Raw genomic sequence first — 25,696 nt, forward strand, 5'->3', positions numbered from 1 at the left:
CGTTCGGGCTGGCTTCCACCATGCTCCTGAGTTCCTCCGGTGGGGCCGTTCTGTCGTGTGCCATGTAGCAGGAAGCTACCAAAAGGCGATTCCTCTCGCTCTCTAGCATCACAACAGCCAGGTCATCAGTGCTGTAATGAGACATAAGGTTAGCATGCAGGCCGAACAAGTACGGCGGCTCTGTTTCTGCTTACCGATGGTGTATAGAACAGGTTGTAAATGGAGGACTTTAGTCCAGCGACGGGATTGCCCGAGACAATCCATGGCTCTTCGACCAAGGCTATGTCGGCGGAACCTTGCTCCAGGGCGATGAGGAGTTCCGCAGACGCGACCTTGCTTTAATGGAGATTGAGCTGCAGCACCCTCAGTGGCATGGGTACTGGGCTCATCTCCATTCGACAGGTTGACTGTTAACGTCAGGTCTCCGTCTTCCTCGTCCAGCGAAAGTCCCTGGGCGGCTTCCCCGATGGTTTCCAGACCTAGGTGCCTGCCTTCAGGGTGTGAGCAGGTACACGTTCCCCATGCCCCACGCCATCCTCCCGTACCTTGGATAGAGGATGTCTTCCGCCTCCTTGTTTATCTGGAGGACTGCACTATGGCCCCCCTCCTTGGGTGATGGGGTCGCAAGGTGCAGAACCTTCCAGTCCGCGGTTGGAATGTCCGGATTCTGTCGCTGCAGCAGCTTCAGCGCCAGGTCCCCTTATATTGCGATGGGAAAGAAAACCTTCGCCTTAGGAATGGACGGGATTAGCTCCCTGTCCACCACCTCCAGCTGGGCTGCCTCCCACAACGCCCCCAATTGGCAGACCGGTTGCGTCAGCCACTTTTTCGTCGCGTCATCCAGGCACTTCAGGATTTTGACCCCGTTCAGTCTCCCGGCGCCATAAATATGGGCATGGGGACCTCAGGATCTTTCTCCATCCGTGCAAACAATGACTCAACGAGTCGCGCATGCACCCATTTCCACCGCGGTTCGGTCATCTTGCCGGCTTCATCGCTTCTGTCAATTAGTACCACGAGCAAGTGTCGTTTGGTCGCCTCACTGACTTTAAGCCTCTTCTCGGGCTTCTTCGCCTTCTGGAGGGGAGGCCTGCCTCTTTCGGCCCGCGTCGCCGCTTGCTCCCCTGTGCGTCCTTATTGGCGCTCTCGGTTGAGCGTTGCCTATTGTTGGCAAGCGACTCCTCCAACTTGTTGGCGATCTGCCCGTTGATGCCAAATTTCATTTGGATGACGATGGATGACGATGAAAATTCATTTTGGATGACGAGAACACAAGAATGCGAAATGTGGGCGAAGAGAGAAGTATCGTCACAGAAATACGAATAGGCGGCAGAATTTGAAAAGGAGAAACGAGGAACATACTTGAAGGAGATCGGCGCTGTGGAACTCGAGACGGAGCTGTGGGCGTCAACGGGATTTTAGGAGTGTTCCGCGGTAACTGCAAGGCCGGATTTGAATTTTCCCGAAAAAAGGGGGAAATGTGAGGAGTTGAAACTCCGCACAAATGCGAACGCTGATCGCATGAGGAGGGCCTGCCGTTGCCAGTTACGCAACAAGTCAACGCGTAGTAACGGCAGTGCGAAACCTGGAGAAAGTGAGTTTGAAGACTATTAGCTGGAGAAAGGAAGTTTGGAGACTCTGAGAGAAGAGAGTTTGGAGACTCTGGAAGTAAAGAAAAAGAGAGTGTGGAGACTCTGAACTTATAGGAAAGAGAGTTTGAAGAGTTAGAACTTTGGATCGGGCCAACGGTAAAGTTGTGGACTTTGGATCCGGAGACTGGAGAGCAAAGGGATGAACCGTTAAAGGAGGGCTATATAAGCAGGCCGAATGCTGGAAGCAGGACAGTCAACGAGAACAAGTATACCAGTCAACAACGTAAGAGCGAAGTCCGAGGAGCTACAGCCGTGGTAGTCAATAAGGAGCAAGATCGCTACGTCAAGACGTTCGGGACAAGAAAAGTCTCCGAATTGAGACGCAGGTAACTGAGGTCCAGTACGATGAAGCACGAGTAGCGCAGAGGCATCCAACAGGCGAGGCCAAACCAAGGAGCACAGGACAGCGGCAGGGATTGTATTGTAGTCCCGGTGGACTCTGTAGTAGACCGCGTACTTGAACCACGCGATAGCCTATTGTGTCCGTGCGATCCAAGCATGCGTGGTACCGGCGCCACCAGTCCGAACCAGACGTGGGGTTGGCGTGTTGCTGTTCGACTGGCGTTTGCCTTGGGGATCACAGCCGTTAGCTGCCGTGAGTCTGCGTAAGACCACAATTCTCAGTCCAAGTGACGAGCGACCAACAACGAAGGTCCGCGCCACTCAGGACGGCGAGAGCGGCGAGCAGCGGAACGAGGCCGTTGGACAATTCATCCAGCACTACGGCTAGATAATCAAATTCCATTGTAAGTCTAAGCACGAATAAAGACCCCAGAACAAAAACAGCAAGTGTTATTACTGGTAACCGGGTGATCACGTTATACTATAAATTTGGTGGGACGCTCGCACAAAATCTACTGAGCTAGCCGCACGTATTCCGTAGCGAGCAGACAAATAAAATCAGTTCGTTACAAATTCCGTACCAATCTGCGCAGTGCTACCATGTAATTGTTTGCGGACTCTCCTGTCTGCTGATCGCGCTTATGAAAATAGTAGAATGCGAATAGTAGAATCCGTCCGTCCGTCTGTCTGTCCGTCCATATAAACGTCGAGATCTTAGGACATAGACGCTGCGTAAATTTGTCGAATCATGTTTGGATGTATTTTTTGTAAATTTCTATCAATTTGAAAAAAACTATTTGCCACGCCCACTCCAACGCCCACAATCCGCCCAAAGCTGCCACGCCCACACTTTTGAAAAATGTTTTGATATTTTTTCATTTTTGTATTAGTCTTGTAAATTTATATCTATTTGCCAAAAAACTTTTTGCCAAGCCCACTCTTACGATCACAAACCGCCAAAAACGGTCAGTGTTAAAGACTCCTTCGCACTTCCACTAGCTGAGTAACGGGTATCAGATAGTCGGGGAACTTTATCGGAAACGCTTCCTTCTGCCTGTTACATACTTTTCAACGAATCTAGCATACCCTTTTACTTTACGAGTAACGGGTATAATCATATAATCATAAAACCGTTGTTCCCGTATATTCCAACTTCTTTCAGCTAAAAGCTATGGAGCCGTTGAGAAGAAAACCTAAACAATCTGAAGTCACAGCGACTTTCAGCTTAAGGCTACCCACGTTTTAAATTTAGGCCTTGCAAATGGTACTTATAAAGATAAGCAATGACTAGTAGCCATCAATAATTTCCTGAGCCCTGACTGCAGTCATCCGAAATAACTCTCTACAGAGATATGTATTTCAGATTATCTGTGATCTGTCTCTGAAAAGGAGTGGGCGGATTGACGTCCAAGATAAGTTGACGTCTGAATGGTTGTTGTTGTTGTGGTGGCTGCTGCTGATCAGTCCCTCCAGAAATGAAAAAGTCACGGGCTCGACTTCAGTTTTGCACTTTATTATCGCACTTGGAAATTAAGACTAACTTAAAACTAACATTTTGAGTACCGCGGGACCGCGGAGTGGTGAATAGAGCGAGAGAGCGTGAACATTCTCCCCCCCCTTGCGTAGGCAAAGGTATCCCTGGCCGGCTAGACAGCAGGATCGGCCTCTTCATTCCGTGCACGCTCCAGAAACGGTCCATCCGAACACCGTGTTCTGCGCGACGGGCAACCCATCCTCAATCTTTAGGAACCTCGGTTGGATCAGATTGGCATATACATCTGATCCCAACACGAGGGAGATGGTGGCCGGCCGGTGGAAGCGCTCGTCCGCGAGACGAACACCGTCAAAGCTCGGATGGGTGTCCGGATCCTTAGACTGGGTTCGATCTTCAGGACGACGTTGAGTCGGAAGGTGCTTGTTCGGGACCGGAGTGTCACCGAGCAGACCTCGTCGTCTCCCAGCCGTGTGATGGGCAGCCGGAACGCAGCCGCCAACGACCGGTCGATGCTGCTCACCGGCATGCATGGGTCGATCATGGCGCCGGTCTCGAAAGTCTTCGAGCCCGTGTCCAGCACGACGACGGCTGTAGGCAGGATGGGGACAGCCTTCTGCTGCCCCGTTGCCACCGACGGAGACGCGACGGAGACCTTCGGACGCGGGCGATTGTTGGCGACTGGGGCTGGTGGCGGAGTGCCGGAAATCCGGACCGGACGAGGTGCAGCGGGATGGCGCTCTCTGCGCGTCGGAGCTGGTAGCGCTGCCGGGGTCGGAGCGGGGAGAACCTCGTGCATGTGGAGTAGGGTGTGGTGGTCTCCTCCACACTTCTTGCATCCGTCTTGGCTGCGGCAGTCTCCTCCTGAGTGCTGATGGGCGAGGCAGTTCGAGCAGTACTTATTAATAAGTACTGCCCGAAGGCGCTTTTCAGCGCTCAGTTTGTGGAACCTCTTGCACTTCCGAAGAGGATGGATTCCAGAGCAGACTCGGCAGCGGTAGAATTTAATACCTCGAGTACGTCTGCTCTCCAACGACTGCGTGGCACGAGGACGAGGAGCCATTATTTTTAGGAAGTGAGTAGTAAGTCTGCCAATAAAAGAAATAAAAAGCTTAGTATGAGCCGACTACTATCTGGGCCCCGGACTGGGGGAAGTGCCCTAATCCCTAGGAACGGAGGACTCTTTGTCCTTCATCGGTAGAAGAATAACCTTGTGGACAGGGCGTTTTATGGTGCCGCGAGACGTACGGATCTCAACGACTCGAATGCGGTCGTCGGCTCCTGGAAAGGCAGAAACGATTCTGCCGAGCCGCCATTCGTTCGGTGGTAGATTGTCCTCCTTGACAACTACCATATCGTCGGCTTGGAGGTTCCTGGTCGGAAATTGCCATTTGTTACGTTTATGGAGTTCTTTAAGATACTCCTCTTTCCACCGTGCACTAAACTGCTGATGTTGTGCCTTGAGGTGTTGCCATCGATTTATTATCGACTTGGCTTCGCCCTTTATCTCGGGTTCCGCCGTGGAAAGCAACGGCCCTCCAATGAGGAAATGGCCTGGTGTGAGGGCCAGCAAATCTGAGGGATCTTCGGACATAGGGGAGAGGGGTCTAGAGTTGAGGCAAGCCTCAATCTTAGCGAGAACCGTCGCCAGCTCCTCAAATGTGTATTTGCGGGCTGACGTCGATTTAAGGAACAGGGTTTTGAAGCTTTTCACCCCTGCTTCCCACAAACCCCCCATATGTGGAGCCCCTGGTGGGATGAACCGCCATACGAGTCCCTGATGGCTATATGCATCAGTCACGGACTCTTTGGTAGCTTGGAGAAAGTCCCTGGAAATCAAAGTTGCCGCCCCCACAAAGGTCTTACCATTATCCGAATGGACCCGCTGAGGACAACCGCGCCTTGCTACGAAACGAGCAAAGGCCGCTAGAAATTTCTCGGTTGTTAGATCGGAAGTGGGTTCCAAATGGATAGCCTTCGTGGAAAAACACACAAACACACAAACGTATCCCTTCGTTATGAGACACGCTCTCCCTGTATAATTTTTTATTTCGAAAGGGCCGGCATAGTCGACCCCCGTGTAGGTGAACGCCCTCGAGAAGGAGACTCTATTTGTCTGGAAATCGCCCATCAGCTGTGTTTGGAGTCTCTTCTTGTAAATCGTGCAAATCTTACACGGATTGACCACAGCCTTCACCAGATTCTTGATTTTAGGAATCCAATACTTCGATCGGATCAGGCGTACGATCAATTGACTACCGCCATGAAGAGTAATCTGGTGGGTAAATTGGACGATGAGGCGCGACAGTCTACAGTCATAGGGGAGAATAATCGGATGACGTTCATCATATTGCAGGGTTTTGGAGGCAGTGAGACGGCCGCACGCCCTTAAAAGGCCGTGTTGGTCAATGAACGGGAACAAATTCACCAAAGGACTTGACACTGGAAGAGGCCTTTTCTCGGTCAAATGCTGAAGCTCTTGGCCATATGCTCTGCGCTGCGCAATGGAGGTCAGAGTTCGTTCTGCCTCCCGGATCTCTTCACTTGTAGGGCGTGAATTGGGCAAGAACGAACCTTTGCGGCAGCGTTTAAGGAAGCGTTGAACATAGACCAGAACTCGCAGGGCCTTGTCCAATTTGGAGAAACGTTCGAGAAAGTCGATGGACGGGGCCTTGACAAAATGCACTTTGACCGCGCGCTGTTCTTGTTCTGTCACTGGAAGAGTGTCGCTTTGTGCTGGCCATAGCTCTCGTGGCCCTTGCAGCCACTCTGGTCCGTGCCACCAGAGATGGTTTTCTGCCAATTCATGTAGGGATACGCCTCGACTGGCTAGATCGGCGGAATTTTGTTCTGAGCGAACGTGTGCCCAACAGTCGACTGGCGTCGCCTGCGTGATCTTGGCAACTCTGTTGGCCACAAATGTGGTCCAGTTGCACGCAGGCTTTCGTAGCCAGGCTAAGACGATTGTGGAATCTGTCCAGCAGCGGATATCTGAATTGGCGGAGGGCATGTGCGGAAGGATTGCTGTCACCATTTCGGTTAACAGCACGGCACCACAGAGCTCTAGCCGAGGAAGGGAGACGGTTTTTACCGGGGCCACTCGTGTTTTGGCTGTAAGCAGGCGAGTCAGGATTCTTTGCCCCATCTCGACGCGGATGTATATAGCCGCTCCATAGACTCTCTGAGACGCGTCACAGAAACCGTGGTGCTCTATGATTACCTCAGGCTGGTACCAGATCCATCTCGGAACGCGGATCTGGTTGAGGTCGGAATACTCGTCTAAAAACGATTGCCACCGCTGACTCATTTCAGTGGGAAGCTTATCGTCCCAGCCTAAGTTCTGCAACCAAATCTCCTGCATGAACATTTTTGAACGGATTATGAACGGCGCGAGCCACCCGGCAGGATCGAACAACCTAGCGATTTGGGACAAAACTTCTCGCTTTGTATAGGAGGGTTCCACAACTATTTCGGGGGGAACGAAATAGAATTCGTCGGACTTTGCCCTCCATCGAATACCGAGCGTCTTGGTCGTGCTTTCGGCATCGATGTCGAGGAACTCGCTATGAAGGAGGTGTTCGGCCGGGACGTCTTTAAGGACGCTTTTGTTGTTCGAGGTCCACTTTCTTAGCGGAAACCCGGAGGCACTTAGGGCTGCTTGCAACTCTCGAATCGAACTTTGGGCTTCGTTTACGGAATTCGCCCCTGCCAGAACGTCGTCGACGTACATGTGCTGCTGGATGATGCGGCTGGCATTTGGAAATGGCGCTTGGATATCCTCTGCCAGCTGTTGCAAGACTCGAATGGCGAGGAAGGGGGCGCAGTTGACCCCGAAGGTAACTGTTTTTAGTTCAAAGTCTCGGATATCTCCTTCCTTGTTTCGGAACAGAATTCTTTGAAACGGGGTATGTTTTGGATCGACCCAGATCTGACGATACATTTTCGTAATGTCTGCACTGAAGACGTATTGAAAATAACGCCATTTCAGGACCTGGATCGTTAGATCGGATTGTAAGACTGGACCAGCATGAAGGATATCATTTAAGCTGGTCCCATTTGCCGACGGACTTGAAGCGTTGAATACAACGCGAAGCTTTGTAGTGGTGCTTTCGGGCTTAACTACCGCGTGATGAGGAAGATGATACGAGGGAGAATTGTGAGTCGGCGGAACTTCTTTCATATGACCCAGATCCAGGTACTCCTGGATCACGCTGTCATATTGCTCTTTTAAGGGGAAGTCTCTTTTTAAACGATTTTCGTTTCTAAGAAACTGAGCTAACGCAATGGACCTTGAATATCCTAAATCGGAACCGGTATTCTCGGGGTCCCGGAACGGGAGCGTCACCACGTACCTCCCGCTTGCGTCTTTTGTTGTTGTTTGGAGGAAGTTCCTTTCACAATAGGAGTCCGACTCTTTTACCATCTTTACTGGTAGATCCTCCACCTCCCAGAACTTGCTGAGAAGCGTGTCGAGCGAATCAGGGTCGCCTATTTGGTGCACCTGGGTCGTGAAGGATGCGACCCGTTTCGGCTTACCCTTGGAAATCGGCCCCGTTAGCACCCACCCGAAAATAGTTTCTTGGCCCAGGAGCGAGCCGCAAATATTTTGTCGGGTGCCATCCATCATTATGGATGGTAGAATGTCAGCCCCGATCAGTACATCAATTTGAGAGCTCTCAAAAAAGGTAGGATCTGCCCAGCGGAGTGCGGGCAGGTCCTTCAAAGAATTCCGAGGGATCGGATAGGAGGGCAGTTTGCCTGAGAGCTCCGGAAGGACGTACGCTTCAGTGTCTAACTGTAGACCTGGCTTAGTAGGAGAGCGAATCCCGAAGTGACACAGCTTCGAGGATTTCGCGGAGACCGAATGATTTAACCCGGAGACTTGGGTCTGGGTGTTGCGGAATGGCAACTTGATGAGGTTGAACAGGCGCTCTGAAATGAACGTCGCCTCGGATCCCGAGTCGATTAAGGCTCGGGCTTGGTAGTTCGTCCCCAAATGGCACACGTCAATGATCGCTGTGCTCAGTAGGACGGCTGAAGTGCCGGACGCGAAAAAAGTTTGCACCGCTGAGGTGCTTGCCGATGCATTTCTGCTGGAGGGTCTCGGAGGTTGCTGTGTAGGGGGCGAGGTTGAGGAACTAGCATTTTCGGAATTTGGGGGGCTGCGATGCAGCAGCGTATGGTGCCTGCCCTTACATGTAAAGCAGCTGTGTGTGCTTGTGCAGTCGCGTAGCTGGTGACCTCTGGCAAAACAATTCAGACATAGCTGCTTCTTTTTTATATAGCCGGAGCGCGAGTCAACAGACATTTGACACAATCTGACCGGATGGTTCTCCTTAGAACATAAGTCACACCCTTTCTGTTTGGTGCTGACCTTTGTCTCGAAGGATTGAAGCCTTTTTGGAACTGCCTGAGTCGGTTTCATATCTTCGATGGCTTCCAATGTCCGATACCTTTCGCTCAGGAAGGCATTCATTTCTTCCCAAGCTGGGATCTCGGATTTGGCAGTTAGCGACTGTTCCCATAAGGACAGGGTCTGCTTGGGCAGTTTGCTCGCGCAAAGGAAAACCAAGAGACAATCCCAGTTTTCTGTGGATACCTGGGAATGCGCTAGTGCTGTTAAACACCCCTGAATCGTGGATTGTAGCTCTTTCAGAGCATGACCAGATTCTTGCGAAATTGAACTCAAGTTAAAAAGGAGCTTGAGCTGGCTGTTGACTAAAAGTCGTTTGTTTTGGAACCGATCTCGAAGCGCCTCCCACGCGGAAGCAAAACCATCATTCGTGAGAGGAGATTTCGCCACGATGGCTTTTGCTTCGCCACTTGTTTTCGTTAGGAGATGGAATAGCTTCTCGACCGGAGTCAGCCTGGGGTTGTTTACGTAAATTGCCGTGAATAGGTCCCGGAAAGTGGGCCATCGGAGGTAGTCGCCATCGAAGACTTCCGTGTCGCATGGAGGTAAGCGGCAGCCGGACGAAATTAGCGGCTGAGAGGGTGCTTGCGCGACTTGAGGCGTTGCTCTGTCGATTGTTTCGCCAATTTGTGCTGCACATGACTCGTATACTGAGTAGCAGTAGTCATATTTGGCCTGGAGAATAGACACTGTGTCGAGGGATCCTTCTTGGGCCATTAGGTCAGAGCATGTTTCGTACTCTCTCTCCACTTTGTCCCATAAGGCTCGCACCTGTTGCAGACGGACTTGTAACGTGTGTAGGGACGGAGAGGCTTGATCAGGAGTGTTGATCTTAGATCAACTTAGAGCGTGTGACGCGGAGGAAATCAGTCCCGACAGCGGAGGGACTCTCGGATTTTCTCGATAGAGAAGACTCACTAGACGCTCGCGGCACTGGTCGGAATATGACAATCCTAGGAGTTGTCTTCGAACTAGTCGATGGCAAAACCTTTGCTTTCGGAGTGGGAGTCGCGGTTTTGACCCTGGGACTAACGGACTTGGGTGCTGGCTTACCGCGAGTGGATAGCGGAGATTGCGGGTTGAACTTTTGTTCTTTTCCAGGTGCTGGTGTCTTTTTCTTGTCTCCCTCTAGGGGCATGCTCAGCTGTGCCCTAGGAGAAGGAAGTCAAGAAGGCCTGCCCGCCGCAAAAAATGTGGAATCGAAAAAGAACCAGACACAGAGAGCACCCAAATCTGGATGGACAAAGAATCCCGTCGGAATTCGGGAGAAAGTAGCAATTGGGATCTGGAAACAATAGCTCAAATTTATAAAAAAAAATATGAATTGCAATTTCTAGAAAAAATAGCTAAAAAAGCTACCAGCTGGAGTCTGGATAATAGCCAATGATTTATAAAAAATCGCTAAACCGACTTGGAATAGACAGAAAAAACGAACAAAATATGACTGAATAATCTCGAGTAAATCAGTAATGCAATGACTTCCAACATATATCGGCAATGGCAAATTTAGGTGGCTTATCGCATGACAATACAATAGCTAGCGGTTAATACAAGATCTTATGAAAAGGAAAACAAATTCGAGAATCTACGCCTATACAACTCAGAGTAAACGCATAAACCCGAGAATATTGCAGGTTCTGGCGTACATAGCCCAATATATAATTATAATAAAAAAAAATCGCTACTTACTTGAGATCCCGAAAAAATATCTAATATATAGAAAATAGCTATAAATTTGAATTTATGGAAAAAAAAATAGCTAAAAAATAGCTAACAGATGGAGTCTGGGTAATAGCCAATAATTTATAAAAAATCGCTACCGACTTGAAATCACGAAAAAAATAGTAATATATAGAAAATAGCTATAAATTCGAATTTGTGGAAAAATAGCTAAATAATAGCTACCGAATAGAGTTCGGATGATAGCTAATAATTTATAAAAATAGCTACCGGATTTAGGACCACAACGAAAAAATCGCGACAAACGGATGCGAAACATAAACACCAAAAAACCAACAAACACGCCAAAAAGCCAAGTAGGGAGGCTGATAAATTTGGGTGGAACTGATAAATAATTATTTTAATTTAGGAACCAGAAATAGGAGCCAGAAATAGCTTGTAAAAAATTATTATTTGGCTTAAATAATTATTAAATAATCGGGTCAGTTTTTTCTTAAATTTTGTCGTCGGACTTATTTATTTTATTTTAAGTTTCGATTATAGGGTATTCTTTCGTCGCTATGCGCCGGTTTTTGTCAGGGCAATAAAGAACAAAGAGGAGACGAAAGAACTTGCACTTGGCAAGCCTATGTAAGTCGCGACTGTGTGTATGTATGTATGTATTATTTGGAATTTAAACATATATATGTAATGTAATAACGGAAGAAAAAGTCAGATTTTATTTTATTCTGTATGTCGAAATTTGTGTTTTATTTTGAGCCAAGAAATAAAATTTGTTCTCAGTTCGGATTCGATATTATTTATTATTTTTGGAAATATGTTTTATTTGTGTATTAAACTGGTTAAATATATGGATTGATTTTTATATGTACGAGGTGTTGATAAGTCCGTGACTTTTGTATTTGCGCGCACTGCTTAAATACAACATGTCCTGTCAGCAGTTATCGATTAACAGTGACTGTAAAATTTGAGAAGCTGCGTTTTTGGTTGCGTTTTATAGCATTGAAAGCAGACGATCTCGTGATTTTAACGAAAATGGAAAAAAGTGAATTTCGTGTGCTAATTAAGCATTATTTTTGCGTAAAAAATCCATCACCGAACCAAGGAAAGACTTGATAAATATATGGGACTCTGCACCATCAATTCAATGGTTAAGAAATGGTTTACTGAGTTCCGTTGTGGTCGTACCAGTACAAGTGATGCCGAACGTTCAGGTCGCCCAAAAGAGGTCGTCATGCCAGAAATCGTCGACAAAATCCATGGAATGATATTGGATGATCGGAGAATGAAAGTGCGTGAGGTAGCTGAGCTGTAGCATCTCAACTGAACGGTACATCACATTTACATGAATATTGGACATGAAAAAGCTTTCCGCGCGATGGGTGCCGCGATTGCTCACACACGACCATAAGCGCAACCGTGTGACCATTTCAAAGGAGTGTTTGGCGATGTTCAACCGCAATCCAAACGAATTTTTGCGCCGTTTCGTTACCGTAGACGAAACATGGATCCACCACACCACACCAGAGACCAAAGAACATCAGACAGTGGTTCTACGGTGAACGTGCACCAAAAGGCCAAGGTGGTCTGTCGGCCAACAAGTCATGCCACAGTTTTTGGATGCACAAGGTATCATTCACATCGATTACTTGAAAGGTAAACGATCACGGCGAATATTATTCAAGCTTTGACAGATCGATATTGATTTGAAGCAGAAACGACCGCATTTGGCGAAAAAAAAGTCTGTTCCATCAGACAATGCACGGTCACACGGTGTATCAGCATGCAAATTCAAATGGGCTACGAACTGCTACCCCATCCAGCATATTTCCAGATTAGCTGTGACTATTTTTTTCAAACTGAAGAAATGCTCGCGTAAGAATTCGTCAAATGAGATCATCACAGAACAAACGATATTTAGGCCTTGAGAAACCTATTATTTGGAAGGAATAAAAAATGGAAACGCTGGACTAATGTATAGAGCTAAAGGAGATTATGTTGAGAATAAACGCTTCTTTGACAAAAAAATAATTTTATTCAAAAGTCACGACTTATCAACGACCTCGTATGTGATGTAATTTTATTGGAATATGTATATCTATATGTGTATGATATACGGTGTTTTTTTGAGTATAGAACTTTAAGTTGCATTACTGTTCAAGATGGCGACCGATTAACAGCTGTCAGTGATTATTCTCAGTTGGTTTGCATTCGTCATGCGTGCTTACAAAATCAACTCGTGCAAGAATGAAACAAACGATCATCAAGCAAGGCGTAGATCGTCGATGGCCAAACGAATGCTGTTGTTCCCGATTTTTCATAAGCTCAAGATCTTGTGATTAACACCGCTAGATATTTTTGTGGGCTATGTAAAGTCATTGGTCTATGCGGATAAACGTAACCATTTGAAAAACATTCGTGTATGCGATATACGCCAAATTGAAAAATCATTGCAATGACTCAATTACTACATCCGAGCAGTGGGTATAGAAATCATATTAAATGTATGCCAAGATTATCTTTCATGTCATAAATTATGTAATGATAATTTTTTTTATTGCATTTAATTTATATTAAAAAAAATATAGTATGGATATGTATTTATGGGTATGTATAATTTTATGTGTATGTAAAATTTTGCTAAATACGTATATGTATATTTGATTTAATTTATTTGAATTTGTGGTTTGTATTTTATATTGAGGCAAAAAAAAACAGCAGTTTAGCAGCGGACGATAATAGTGAATTTTGGACAGTGTTTTAAAAAAATGTATATATATATATGTATATGCGCTTGGATACCAGCGGATCACCGTGAGACGAAGTAGGGGGCCGGTATTGGCAAAGTGCTTTTTTATGCACTTAAAAAAGAAGTAATCACGGTGGCTAGGCGCATGTACTTATATATTTTCACTTAATTTTCACTTTTCAGTTGATTCGGATGAACGGAAAGAATAACGCCGTTGGAAAAAAAACGAAAATGGCGACCACGGACGGAATAGGATATAAAGCCGTACTTATCTTGATTTTTTCCGCAAGGAGCGCTGGCAGGATCACGATGTGTCGCGGACTCGAAGGACCATGAAAAGGAGTGGGCGGATTGACGTCCAAGATAAGTTGACGTCTGAATGGTTGTTGTTGTTGTGGTGGCTGCTGCTGATCAGTCCCTCCAGAAATGAAAAAGTCACGGGCTCGACTTCAGTTTTGCACTTTATTATCGCACTTGTAAATTAAGACTAACTTAAAACTAACATTTTGAGTACCGCGGGACCGCGGAGTGGTGAATAGAGCGAGAGGAGAGAGGGAGAGCGCGAGGAGAGAAGGAGAGCGCGAGGAGAGAAGGAGAGCGCGAGCAGCGGTGCTTGCGAGCCGTGGAGGAGCTTTACACTGCTTACGCTGCCGCTCAGTGGTTTGCGCCCTTCTGGCGTGAACAGTCTCCATTTTCATTACGCTAGGAGACCCCATAAAATCAAATATTTATGAATCTTTGAACATATTATCGATATAGCTCACCCTCCTTTTCTGACTTCCCCATTGCAGTCTGTGCAGAATGCAGTCGGTGAAGGCTCCTTAATTCGAGAACCAATCAGAGTGGACGGGTGTCCTGTAGATGTCAAACTCTCTAATCCTCGTGTATAAAAATGGATCCCATTAAATTTCTCAGGATCAGTTCTTATAATACTTTAGCACTGTATTCTTATAATAAAATTTCGTTCGAACTTGCTCGGGATATCTCGTCTAACCGTTATAATTGTGTGTGGACTCAAACCATTTACTGTGAAAAATTTTAATAACGAATTAAAATATATAAATAATAAATATTCATAAAAAAATTCGAAATGGAATCATCAGTGGCTGGTGATTTGTGCAACCAATGCATCGAAATTAGTGAGTTTGATTCTCATTACGCGAAGTGCTCAGAACCCAGTAAAGCCTGCAAGGCTTTGATTAAACTCTAACATTAGATGTGACTCTAATCTAGTAAAAAATTGTGAATTTGATTATCACTACCAACGCTGTGAAGAACCCCGAAATGCATTCAGTATTTTAATAGGTAGAGGAAAATGGATGATCTACAAAACCGGTTAAATTATCAAGAAGACCACACTATGACATCAACTAAGTCTTTAAATCGATTAAGGATGGAAGAGGATAAGGAAATATGTAACACCCCCCAAAAAAAACAAATTGACTTAAGAAGGGAACTCTTATGTCCTACTTGCGAAGAAAAGAATCAGGCATCCAGAGAACGTCAACGTATTTTAACCGATGTTCATAAAAATGCGTCGGCCAGAAAAGTTAAGAACAATGCTAATATATATAGCTTACATCTGAGATGACATTTCCAGTGATATCATATCGAATTGATAGTCCATTTAATAATTTAAAGCGTTTTAAAAGCGTTTTATCAGCAGTGTCAAAACAATATAGTTGAAATTATAAAGCATTGTATGATAGATTACAGAACCATTAAATTTAACCTAAGTGTATATGGTACATACATAAAGCAAACAGATGAAGAAGTTACAGTGGAAACAATGAAGCACTTTAAAACTGCCTACAAGTCTGTATACATACACTGACGAGCAAAACTGTAACAGGAGTTGCATATTCTAACTTCAACGGCCAGTATCTTCTCTCCTATTTTATGTACGATAATAATCTTAGTCTTGTTTTGTTGCTACTATATTTGACTATCACTTGTGAAAATATGAAGAGATATGATCATTTGGAATAAATATGCCGAAGCAAAATGTAAAAAAAGTCAATTGTTACAGTTATGCACTGGGGTTATATATTAAGCGAAAATTTTATTTGCGATTATTATAAAAATGAGTTCACATCCCATTTGATTTTTTTAGCTTCGTTATGCGATTTGGCATATTTTGGGTATAGCGTAGCACCATTTCAGGAGGAATAGCGTACCAGAGCGTCCATCTGACTCGAAACGATTAATTTTTGTTTCATGTGACCATATAACCTGAAAAACCAAATTTCGAGTCAGATGGACGATCTTGGTATTTGCCTTGCCAGTCACCAAGTAACGTGAAGCAAACCGTGAAGCACGGTGGCGGATCAATAATGGTTTGCGGCTGTATATACAAAAACGGAGTTGGTCCCTTGGTCTTAATTGAAGGAATAATGCGGAAGGAACAGTATTTAAACATTTTACAACAAAATCTTCCATAAGTAATTCAAGTCGCTGAAGTGGCCACCGCAATCTCCTGATATGAATCCCAAAAAAAGTGGGTGCAGTCCCTCCAAGTGGAATGATGGAGCTGTGTGGAAGAGCAAAGGACGTCTGGTACGCTATTCCTCCTGAAATGGTGCTACGCTATAAATGAAGACATTATTGATAAGCTAAATTTGGTCAGAGATTGCTTATTTACATTGGGCAGCAAATATCAAGAAAAAGACTCAGGCTGGGCTATTTTAACTATTTTGAAACTACTATAATAAAACTAGAAAACATTCCTGCCAGCGGATACATTAAAGATCCTAAAAAAAAGGGCCCGAAATGCGATTATAAACGTGCAGAATGCCGACGAATTTGGTTTCATGTGTGTATACTATCATTTATAGCTAATCAAAACCATAAAAATAGGACTTCATCAACCTTCATCAAATCTTTATACACTATGCTCTTCTTCTAAAGGAAAATCGTGAGGATATTTTTGTGAGAACTGTCTTCAGTGTTATCACGTGAAAAGCACTACTCACAACAAACTTGAATGCGGAAAAGTGTCCCCATTTTGTCCTGACCCTAATACGACAACATTACACATTACAAAACTTGCTTGAATTCTTCTGCTACTTCGTCAACCACGCAAGTACAAAAGCATACGCCATGTGCAGTATCTTTTTATGTTGCCCATAAAGATTATCCTAATCTTAACGAGCTGTGGACCTAAGAAGGTAAATAGAACATTTTTATAAAATTATATTTAACTTACATATTTAAATTTTATAATTTTATAGGCGTTGATTGCATACAAACATTTTGTAAAACTCCTTAAGAAAAAACTTTGTCTGTATTAAAAAATTTTGGGTCAACTCCAAGAAACCGAGGGATTTTTCATTTGATAAACAGCTTCAAAATGGAAATTGTTGCGCCTGTGAGAAAGGGATAAATGCGAGCGACCTGGACAAATTCTTCCACCAATTTTCTGGAGAATACGTAGGTCCTATTCATAAGAATTGTAAGCCTAGGCTTAGTTTAATTTGTCTAAATATGATATCCATTTATTTGTTACTAAATTAGAGGGGGACTTAAGTCCCATACCTTGCAATAAAGAGCTCTATATAGCTCTTACACAGACTATAAAAATCAATGCTACAAGCAGATATAAAATAAGATACATAGATTCAGTCCGATTTTTAAATTCAAGTTTAGAAAAACTATCAAGCTATATGGAGGATAAAGATTTCAGGGAGAACATTTTAAGCAAATGAGGAGGAAGGGGGTGTTTCCCTATGACTACTTAGATAGTTTGGAAACATTTAATGATACCCAACTATCAAGCATTGATAGTTTTTATAATTCTCTTAGTGAAGAAAATTGTATGTATGCACAGACATTTAACTGTAGAACTATTAAAGACTATTTAAACCTATATTTAGAAAGCGACGTTTTAATTTTAGCAGATGTGTTTGAAAATCTTAGGAAAATTTGCAAAAAAATTTATAAGTTAGATCCCATTAATTATGTTACTGCTCCATCAATATCATGGGATGTTATGCTTAAGTTCACTAATGTAAATTTATAACTAATAAGTGATGGTGATATGTATAATTTTTTAAAAAGAGCAATTCGGGGAGGGTTGTATGCACTCAATGCACTCAGCGGATTTCTATAACAAATAATAAATACTTTAAAAATATGGATCCAAAAAAACCGAACAATTTTTTAAGGTATAGTGAAGCCAATAATTTTTATGGGGTGATTATGAGTCATATTAGGGTTTCAGTTTTTGGATCAAGAAGAAGTTGATTCAATTGACTATAAAAATACAGCATATGATGGTAGTATAGGGTATATGCTAGAAGTTGATCTAGAGTACCCTGCCAATAAGCATGATTTACATAATTATTTACCATTCTGTCCTGAAAATAAAATTCCACCCGGGGGCAAGCAAATAAAGAATACATAATTCACTTAAAACAGCTTCAACTTTGTTTAGAGCATGGTCTTATTGTAAGAAAGGTATACCGAGTTTTGTCCTTTACGCAATAATGCTGGCTGAAGCCTTATATTGACCTAAACACAGATCAGAGAGTATTGGCTGAAAATTATTTTGAACAAAATTTTTTTAAGCTAATGAGTAATGCTCTTTGCGGGAAAACAATGGAAAATGTAGGAAAGCGTCGTCAAGTAGCTTTAGTTATACATTACCAATCTAAACAAAATTATCCAGGTTTTAGACAGCGCATAGCTAAAAATGATTTTCATAACGTAGAAATATAATATAAATATAATCATAACGTCCAAAATTATGTTTGATAAACCCATACATATATATATATAGGAGTAACGGTTATAGAACTCTCAAAATGGCTAATGTATTATTTGAATTTTATTATAACTTTCTTTGAATTAAAAGTCCTTATACGAAAATAATATTTACGGATACTGATTCATTTATATTATCTTCAGAAAAAGATTTTTATGAAACTATAAAATACAACCCACAACGCTTTGATACTTCTAACTATAAGCAAGAAACCCAATTTAATATAATACAGGCTGATAATAAAGAACTAGGAAAAATGAAAGATGAACATGCTGGTAAGGTTATGACCTCTTTGGCTTACAGAGAGTAATTCGTAGTAGGTCTCACATTCTTTATACCGAAATTGTAAATAAAGCAAGAGAGAACGCTATAGTCGAGTTCCCCGACTATCTGATACCCGTTACTCAGCTAGTGGAAGTGCGAAGGACAGTCTTGAACAGTTTTTGGCGATTTGTGGGCGTTAGAGTGGGCGTGGCAAAATTTTTTTTGGCAAATTGGTAGAAATTTTCAAGACTAATACAAAAATGAAAAATATCAAAACATTTTTTAAAAGTGTGGGCGTGGCAGCTTTGGGCGGTTTGTGGGCGTTAGAGTGGGCGTGGCAACATGAATCGACAAACTTGCGCTGCGTCTATGTCTCTGGAGTCTGTATGCTTAATCGCAACTCTCTAGCTTTTGTAGTTCCTGAGATCTCAGCGTTCATACGGACGGACAGACGGACGGACAGACGGACATGGCCAGATCGACTCGGCTATTGATCCTGATCAAGAATATATATACTTTATATGGTCGGAAACGCTTCCTTCTGCCTGTTACATACTTTTCAACGAATCTAGTATACCCTTTTACTCTACGAGTAACGGGTATAATGACAAAATATCAAAACATTTTTCAAAAGTGTGGGCGTAGCAGCTTTGGGCGGTTTGAGGGCTTTAGAGTGGGCGTGACAAAAAGTTTTTTGGTAAATCGATAGAAAATCACAAGACTAATACAAAAATGAAAAAATTTCAAAACATTTTTCAAAAGTGTGGGCGTGGCAGTTTTGGGCGGTTTGTGGGCGTTAGAGTGGGCGTGGCAACATGAATCGACAAACTTGCGCTGCTTCTATGTCCCTGGAGTCTGTATGCTTAATCTAGCTTTTGTAGTTCCTGAGATCTCGACGTTCATACGGACGGACAGACGGACGGACAGACGGACAGACGGACGGACAGACGGACATGGCCAGATCGGCTCGGCTATTGATCCTGATCAAGAATATATATACTTTATATGGTCGGAAACGCTTCCTTCTGCCTGTTACATACTTTTCAACGAATCTAGTATACCCTTTTACTCTACGAGTAACGGGTATAAATATTTTCTCAAAAGTGTGGGCATGGCAGTTTTGGGCAGTTTGTCGGCGTTAGAGTGGGCGTGGCACACAAATTTCTGGGATACCGATAGAAATTGGCAAAACAAATAGAGAAATGAAAAAATATGAAAACCTTTTTCAAAAATGTGGGCACGGCAGTTTTGGGCGGTTTGTGGTCGTTAGAGTGGGCGTGGCACACAAATTTCTGGGATACCGATAGAAATGGGCAAAACAAATAGAGAAATGAAAAAATATCACTAAATTTTTCAAAACTGTGGGCGTGGCAGCTTTGGGTGGTTTGTGGGCGTTAGAGGGGGCGTGGCAAAAAAATTTTTGGGATGCCGATAGAAATGGGCAAAACAAATAGAGAAATGAAAAAATATCACAACATTTTTCAAAACTGTGGGCATCGTAGCTCTGGGCGGTTTGTGGGCGTTAGAGTGGGCGTGGCAAATACATTTTTGGCACACCGATAGAAATTTACAAGACTAATACAAAAATGAAAAAATATCAAAACCTTTTTCAAAAGTGTGGGCGTGGCCGTTTAAGGCGGTTTGTGGGCGTTAGAGTGGGCGTGGCAACATGAATTGACAAACTTGCGCTGCGTCTATGTTTCTGGAGTCTGTATGCTTAATCTGAACTTTCTAGCTTTTGTAGTTCCTGAGATCACAGCGTTCATACGGACGGACAGACAGACGGACAGACGGACATGGTCATATCGACTCGGCTATTGGTCCTGATCAAGAATATATATACTTTATATGGTCGGAGACGCTTCCTTCTGCCTGTTACATACTTTTCAACGAATCTAGTATACCCTTTTACTCTACGAGTAACGGGTATAATTAGTATTCTATTTCTGGCTAAGAGGGTCTCGAAAAGGTGGCCGGAGTCAACCAACCCGTCCCTTTTCTCTTTGAGGATTCTGTTTACTGTGTCTGTGAGTTGGTTAATATGTTTTTGCGTTTCTGTGTTTATTACTACCTGCCTATTGTTTGCCTCTATTAGGGCTGCTTCGTTAGTTTTGATTCTAAAGAGGTCCTCCGCGTCGGACGTGCCCGCCACGACCTTGAGTGCCGAGCCCAGGAAATCCAGGCTCCTGGCCATTCTACGGTGCACGGTAATTTCATCCAGCATGTTCTGGGCATGGTTGATGTCGACTTTCAGAAGTTTCCTCATGTGGGACTGTGGGAACAGTTCAAGCATTCTGACTGTAGAGTCAATTATGCTAGAAAACTCAGACAGATTTGTCGAGTGCCTAATCAGGCCATACTGTTCCCATACTAATACATTCCCGTCTAACACCGGGATGTATTTTGCATGCGAGAAGTCGGTAACTCTCGCGCTTGCGGTGGTTAGAAGTATGATGGATATTACGGCAAGCCTGTGGAAATTATAGCAAATGGTGAGTATTTAATATCAAATGCCTATTTGATATTGTCCTTATGGACCACCCTCCCCCTAATGAGAACAGATGTTCCCAGATCTGCTTCCACACGCTCTTCTGAATAAAGCGGAGTCAATTTGTTACCTAACCTTTTGTTGTTACGTAGGTGTACTTTTTCACCAACTTCAAAGATTCGGTTTTGTCTAGAAGGGTTAATTCTGTCCAGGTTAGCTTGTTGTGCCTTGTCAATTCTATCTTTGATTGCCAACATGATCTCGTCATTGCCAGCGTGGATAACCTCCACTGGTCTAAACTTTATGACCGAATGTAGCGACCTGTTGTATTCTATCGTAGCCCGTGAGATCAATTCCACAGTATCCTCTATTTTCTTATCAATTTTGAGGCATCTGGCGATTTCTGCCAGTGTACTGTGAAACCTTTCAATTTGGCCATTGGAGCTACTGTGTAGCGGTGGCGCATTGACAACATCGATGCTGTATTGGTTTTTAAGCAACGACGTGATTGTCGTTGAAAGAGGCTTCGTTGTCGCAGTATATGGTTTTAATATTTGGGTAGAAGTTTACCAATTGGAGAATAGGGGCTCGTACGATGATTACCCTAGAAACTAAGGGTTGTACGATGGCGAATTTGGACAATTTGTCAATACAGGTTAAGAAGATTTTTCTGTCAGTGGAAAATATGTCGATATGCAACATTTCTCCAACGTATGAAGGTATTTCCTAATTCCTGTTTCTTAGGATGGCGGTCGTATTTGGCTTTATTGCAGACTTTGCAATTTGCGACCACTTCGCTAGCTAGTTTAGACATATTCGGGAAGTAATAATCCCGGAGGATTTGTTTAGCGTTCTCTTGTGCAGCCCGATGGGCGCGATTGTGCTCGGTGTTAGTGATTTCAAGCTGTTCATTGACGTTGGTAATATCACTGACGAAGGCTTTACAATGCCAAAACTTTGTCGCAGGGAACTCCTGCCTCAAGGCATGTTGAATACGCGCCAGGGTAGGGAAATCACAGTGAATCGCGTTCACGACATTGGCGTTGACAATTTCTTTAACGGATTCTACAAGCGAGTCTTTGTCATTAAAGTTAATGATATGGCGAGATCTATTTCCGAAGATTATGAAGTATCGCCGAAGCGGTTGGTTTGCTTCTTCCAAAATGATTTGGTTTCTGAAGCAGTTCAGAGGTTTGTCTGTGGTTTCTATAGTGTACGAAAGGGAAAGCTCACTATGCACCGTGGCTGCATCGGACTGGGCCTCAGCCTCTAAGTTGTTCAGGGGTTGTCGAGATAGCGCGTGGATTTTTATCCTCTCCTTTCCATTGCTTTCCCTGAAATTTATTAGTACGCCTGTTGCCATCGTGCACAAGAGCCTTGTCTTCGATGGCCTTCGCGTATGACGCCGCGAATGCACTTCTTTCAATGCTATTTTCAGCCTCCCGCGCAAGCGCTAACGCAGTCGTACGGTCTTTTGGTTGTGCTGGTAGCACCAGTGCTTTGAGCGGTCTTTTCAGCCCAGCAATAAATGCGTGTAGGGCATCGTCCCTAACCTCCTTATTTAAGATAGTTGCCGTGTCCGCACTATGCGACATAACTATTTTGTTCGTGACGAGCGTGAGTTTCCTCTCGACTTCGTCATAGTATGCCATAAGATCGGCATCACGTTGTAACCATCTCGAGATTTTGACGTAATACTCGAGGGACGTTTTGTCCGCGTATGTGCAGTCCAGCTTAGCCAGAATTGCATCGAAATTTAGCACAGTATTATGTGACGTGAGGAGCGCTCGCGCGTTACCACAAATTTTGTTTTTAATAATTACCACTGCTTCATAGTGGGCCTCGCTGCCCTTGTATCTCTTGAATACCTCGTACGCATCTGATGCGGCCTGCCTCCAAGACACGTATTCATCTTGGCTGCCGCTAAAGGTTGGGAGCGATTTCACAATATCTAACTTGACATCACACTTTATGCTGGGGTCCGGCGTTACCCTTTCATAAACTTCTACTTGAGGTGCCTGCACAGTTAACGAGCTGACCTGGTTTCTAACTGATTCAATTTCTGCCCGCCAGCGCTGCTCCTGTGCGGTTAGCGCGGCGTTGACGGCATTTGTTATGAGCGCTTGGACCATTTCTGCATTCATTTCTGATGAGTCTGGTTGTCTCACTGCGGGGCAAAATCCGACTTCTTCACTATCGTCACTGTCTACTTCTTGCTTCACTTCCCTATATTCCCAATTCATCGGCCGCAAATGAAGCTGTGAATTAATTGGCAGTAATATGGGTGGCGAATAAAGGTTAAATTTGCGTTTCGCGCACCGCTTTTAGTTGGCCAACACTTGTAGCTAAATCAGGGTCTGGCGACGATGTACAATATTTCAGAGGAGTCACAACACAGTGGGCGAAGTATAACAAATTTGAGAGAAAATATAATAATAAACCCGCAGAATTTATATGTGTAAAACTTAGCAATCGTTTTGCTTGAGTTGCTGCACAGAGAGTGGAGTCACAGAAAAATCGAGAAAACATCACGATAAAAACGCTGAGTTATATCACAGAAACATCCACGCCCCATAGAGAAAAATTTCCAGTTGGGGATTAATAGCTGGTTTGGAGGCCGAAAGTCCGGCCAGGCATAATATTTGTATATATTTTTTTTTTTTTTTTTTTTTTTTTTTTTTTTTTTTTATATTGTATCAGTATATTTGTAATAAAAAGGTTTAACGGCTAAGTGCCGGAGTTTCGTTATAAGAGCTTGTGCTCTTTAATAATTGAATATAAAATCAGAACTGAACTTAAGAACTAACAAAAGCTCATGCATGACCGGATGCCCGTGGCAGACCGCTGACCATGCACATTTTGCAGAAGTCATACGATCGCTGCTAGCCAATGGGACAAAGCCACGGCCCATAAGGGCGCAATATGTTGGCTCAGCCTCCGGGCCAATTAGGGTGGACCCAATTTGGGGTGGACCATACATGAGTGGAGTAATGATTATAATATTAAATGCTTAATATTAATAAATTATGGGTAATAAAATGATTAATATTAATAGGAGGAATAAAAATAGGCCTGCTGATGCTAACCTGGGAGTTCGTTGTTAACTTATACTTTATATGGTTGGAAACGCTTCCTTCTGCCTGTTACATACTTTTCAACGAATCTAGTATACCCATTTACTCTACGGGTAACGGGTATAAAAAAGGTAGTCTGGCATTTTACTTTCGAGAAACGAAGAGTTTCCGGACTTACCTCTAGAAAGTGATGATGAAATTCCAAATAAAACAAGAAAGAACGCGATAGTCGAGTTCCCCGACTATCTGATACCCGTTACTCAGCTAGTGGAAGTGCGAAGGAGAGTCTTCAACACTGACAGTTTTTGGCGGTTTGTGGGCGTTAGAGTGGACGGGCAAAAAGTTTTTTGGCAAATTGATAGAAATTTACAAGACTAATACAAAAATTAAAAAATATCAAAACAGTTTTCAAAAGTGTGGGAGTGGCAGTTTTGGGCAGTTTGTGTGCGTTAGAGTGGGCGTGGCAAAAAGTTTTTTGGCAAATAGATAGAAATTTACAAGACCAATACAAAAATGAAAAAATATCAAAACATTTTTCAAAAGTGTGGGCGTGGAAGCTTTGGGCGGTTTGTGGGCGTTAGGGTGGGCGTGGCAACATGAATCGACAAACTTGCGCTGCGTCTATGTCTCTGGAGTCTGTATGCTTAATCTCAACATTCTAGCTTTTGTAGTTCCTGAGATCTCAGCGTTCATACGGACGGACAGACGGACGGACAGACGGACATGGCCAGATCGACTCGGCTATTGATCCTGATCAAGAATATATATACTTTATATGGTCGGAAACGCTTCCTTCTGCCTGTAACATACTTTTCAACGAGTCTAGTATACCCTTTTACTCTACGAGTAACGGGTATAATGACAACATCGTCGTTGAAGGAAATGCTGTCGGTGTAGTAAACAATATCTTACATTCAATATTTAGAACCTAATCAGTATATTTAAAAACCATATTAGTGTCGCAGAGTAATAATGATTACCATTATAGAGCATATCTGCAAACAGTTTTAATCTATGGGAGTGACGCCTCGAAAAGCCACTTGGCCTCGCAAGGTTATTTTCCAAATTTCGGACGATTAACATCAGGAAAATACGTTTATCCGAGCTCAATGAAACTCTGAAAAATATATTTTAAAATAGTAATAAGGTAGAACTATTTGGAAAAATTCATGGTGATATATTTAATCAAACGAAACTTCTTGTCAATGTTGGCTTAAGAATTAATTTAAATATTGAAAAAACTGCATTTAATTTAATGGAAAAAGATACCAAATTAAATTTAAAGATATTAAAAGCACATCTTTTCATGAAAACTTTTGCTTTAAAAACAAAAAATGCTCTATACCCATTCAGTAAAGTAGAAGTAAAATCGTTTACAATTTACCCAGGAAACAATACGCTATCCATAAACAACGCTGTAACTGGACAATTACCAAATTTTCTAGCTTTTTGTATGATTAAAAACTGTTCATACTCAGGCAACAGAGGTCTAGATCCATTTAATTTTGAACATTTTAAAATGCAACGCTTTAATCTAATGGTGAATGGAGTTCAAGTTCCTTCGAAAGCTCTGGAATTAGACTACTCGAACTCTGAAAACGTTCAAAGCTCAAACGGAATAAAACATTATGATCGGGGTCTTCAAATTACCACGGAAATGTTTGATACGAAGTTTTATATTAGCCTTTGATTTAACTGCTGATCAGTCAAATACCACCATATGTTCAAATTTGATGTTGCAAGGCACTATACGAATCAAAGGAAGATTTTCAGAACCTTT

The 25,696-nt window shown here is 43.4% G+C and overlaps 1 protein-coding gene across 1 annotated transcript; it reads right to left on the reverse strand.

Annotated features, from left to right (window-relative positions):
• Positions 1–4,645: 4,645 nt before the first annotated feature.
• On the reverse strand, positions 4,646–20,647 carry LOC122756457. The gene is made up of 4 exons (XM_044006062.1): positions 20,426–20,647; positions 5,662–8,599; positions 4,920–5,070; positions 4,646–4,859 (listed from the first exon to the last, which is right to left on the reverse strand). The coding sequence occupies exons 1-4, from the start codon at positions 20,645–20,647 to the stop codon at positions 4,646–4,648; spliced, it is 3,525 nt and encodes a 1,174-aa protein (XP_043861997.1).
• Between the last annotated feature and the right edge of the window lie 5,049 nt (positions 20,648–25,696).

The sequence above is a fragment of the Drosophila santomea genome, chromosome 3L (genome assembly GCF_016746245.2).
Source record: "Drosophila santomea strain STO CAGO 1482 chromosome 3L, Prin_Dsan_1.1, whole genome shotgun sequence".
Classification (NCBI taxonomy): domain Eukaryota; kingdom Metazoa; phylum Arthropoda; class Insecta; order Diptera; family Drosophilidae; genus Drosophila; species Drosophila santomea.

Coding starts and splice junctions, on each gene's coding strand:
- LOC122756457 (XM_044006062.1), bottom strand. CDS start 20,647: ATGCTTGAACTGTTCCCACAGTCCCACATGAGGAAACTTCTGAAAGTC. Junction 8,600..20,425: donor TAGAGGCAAACAATAGGCAG/GTAGTAATAAAC, acceptor CCCCCTACACAG/CAACCTCCGAGACCCTCCAG. Junction 5,071..5,661: donor GAAGGCTGTGGTCAATCCGT/GTAAGATTTGCA, acceptor CTATGTCCGAAG/ATCCCTCAGATTTGCTGGCC.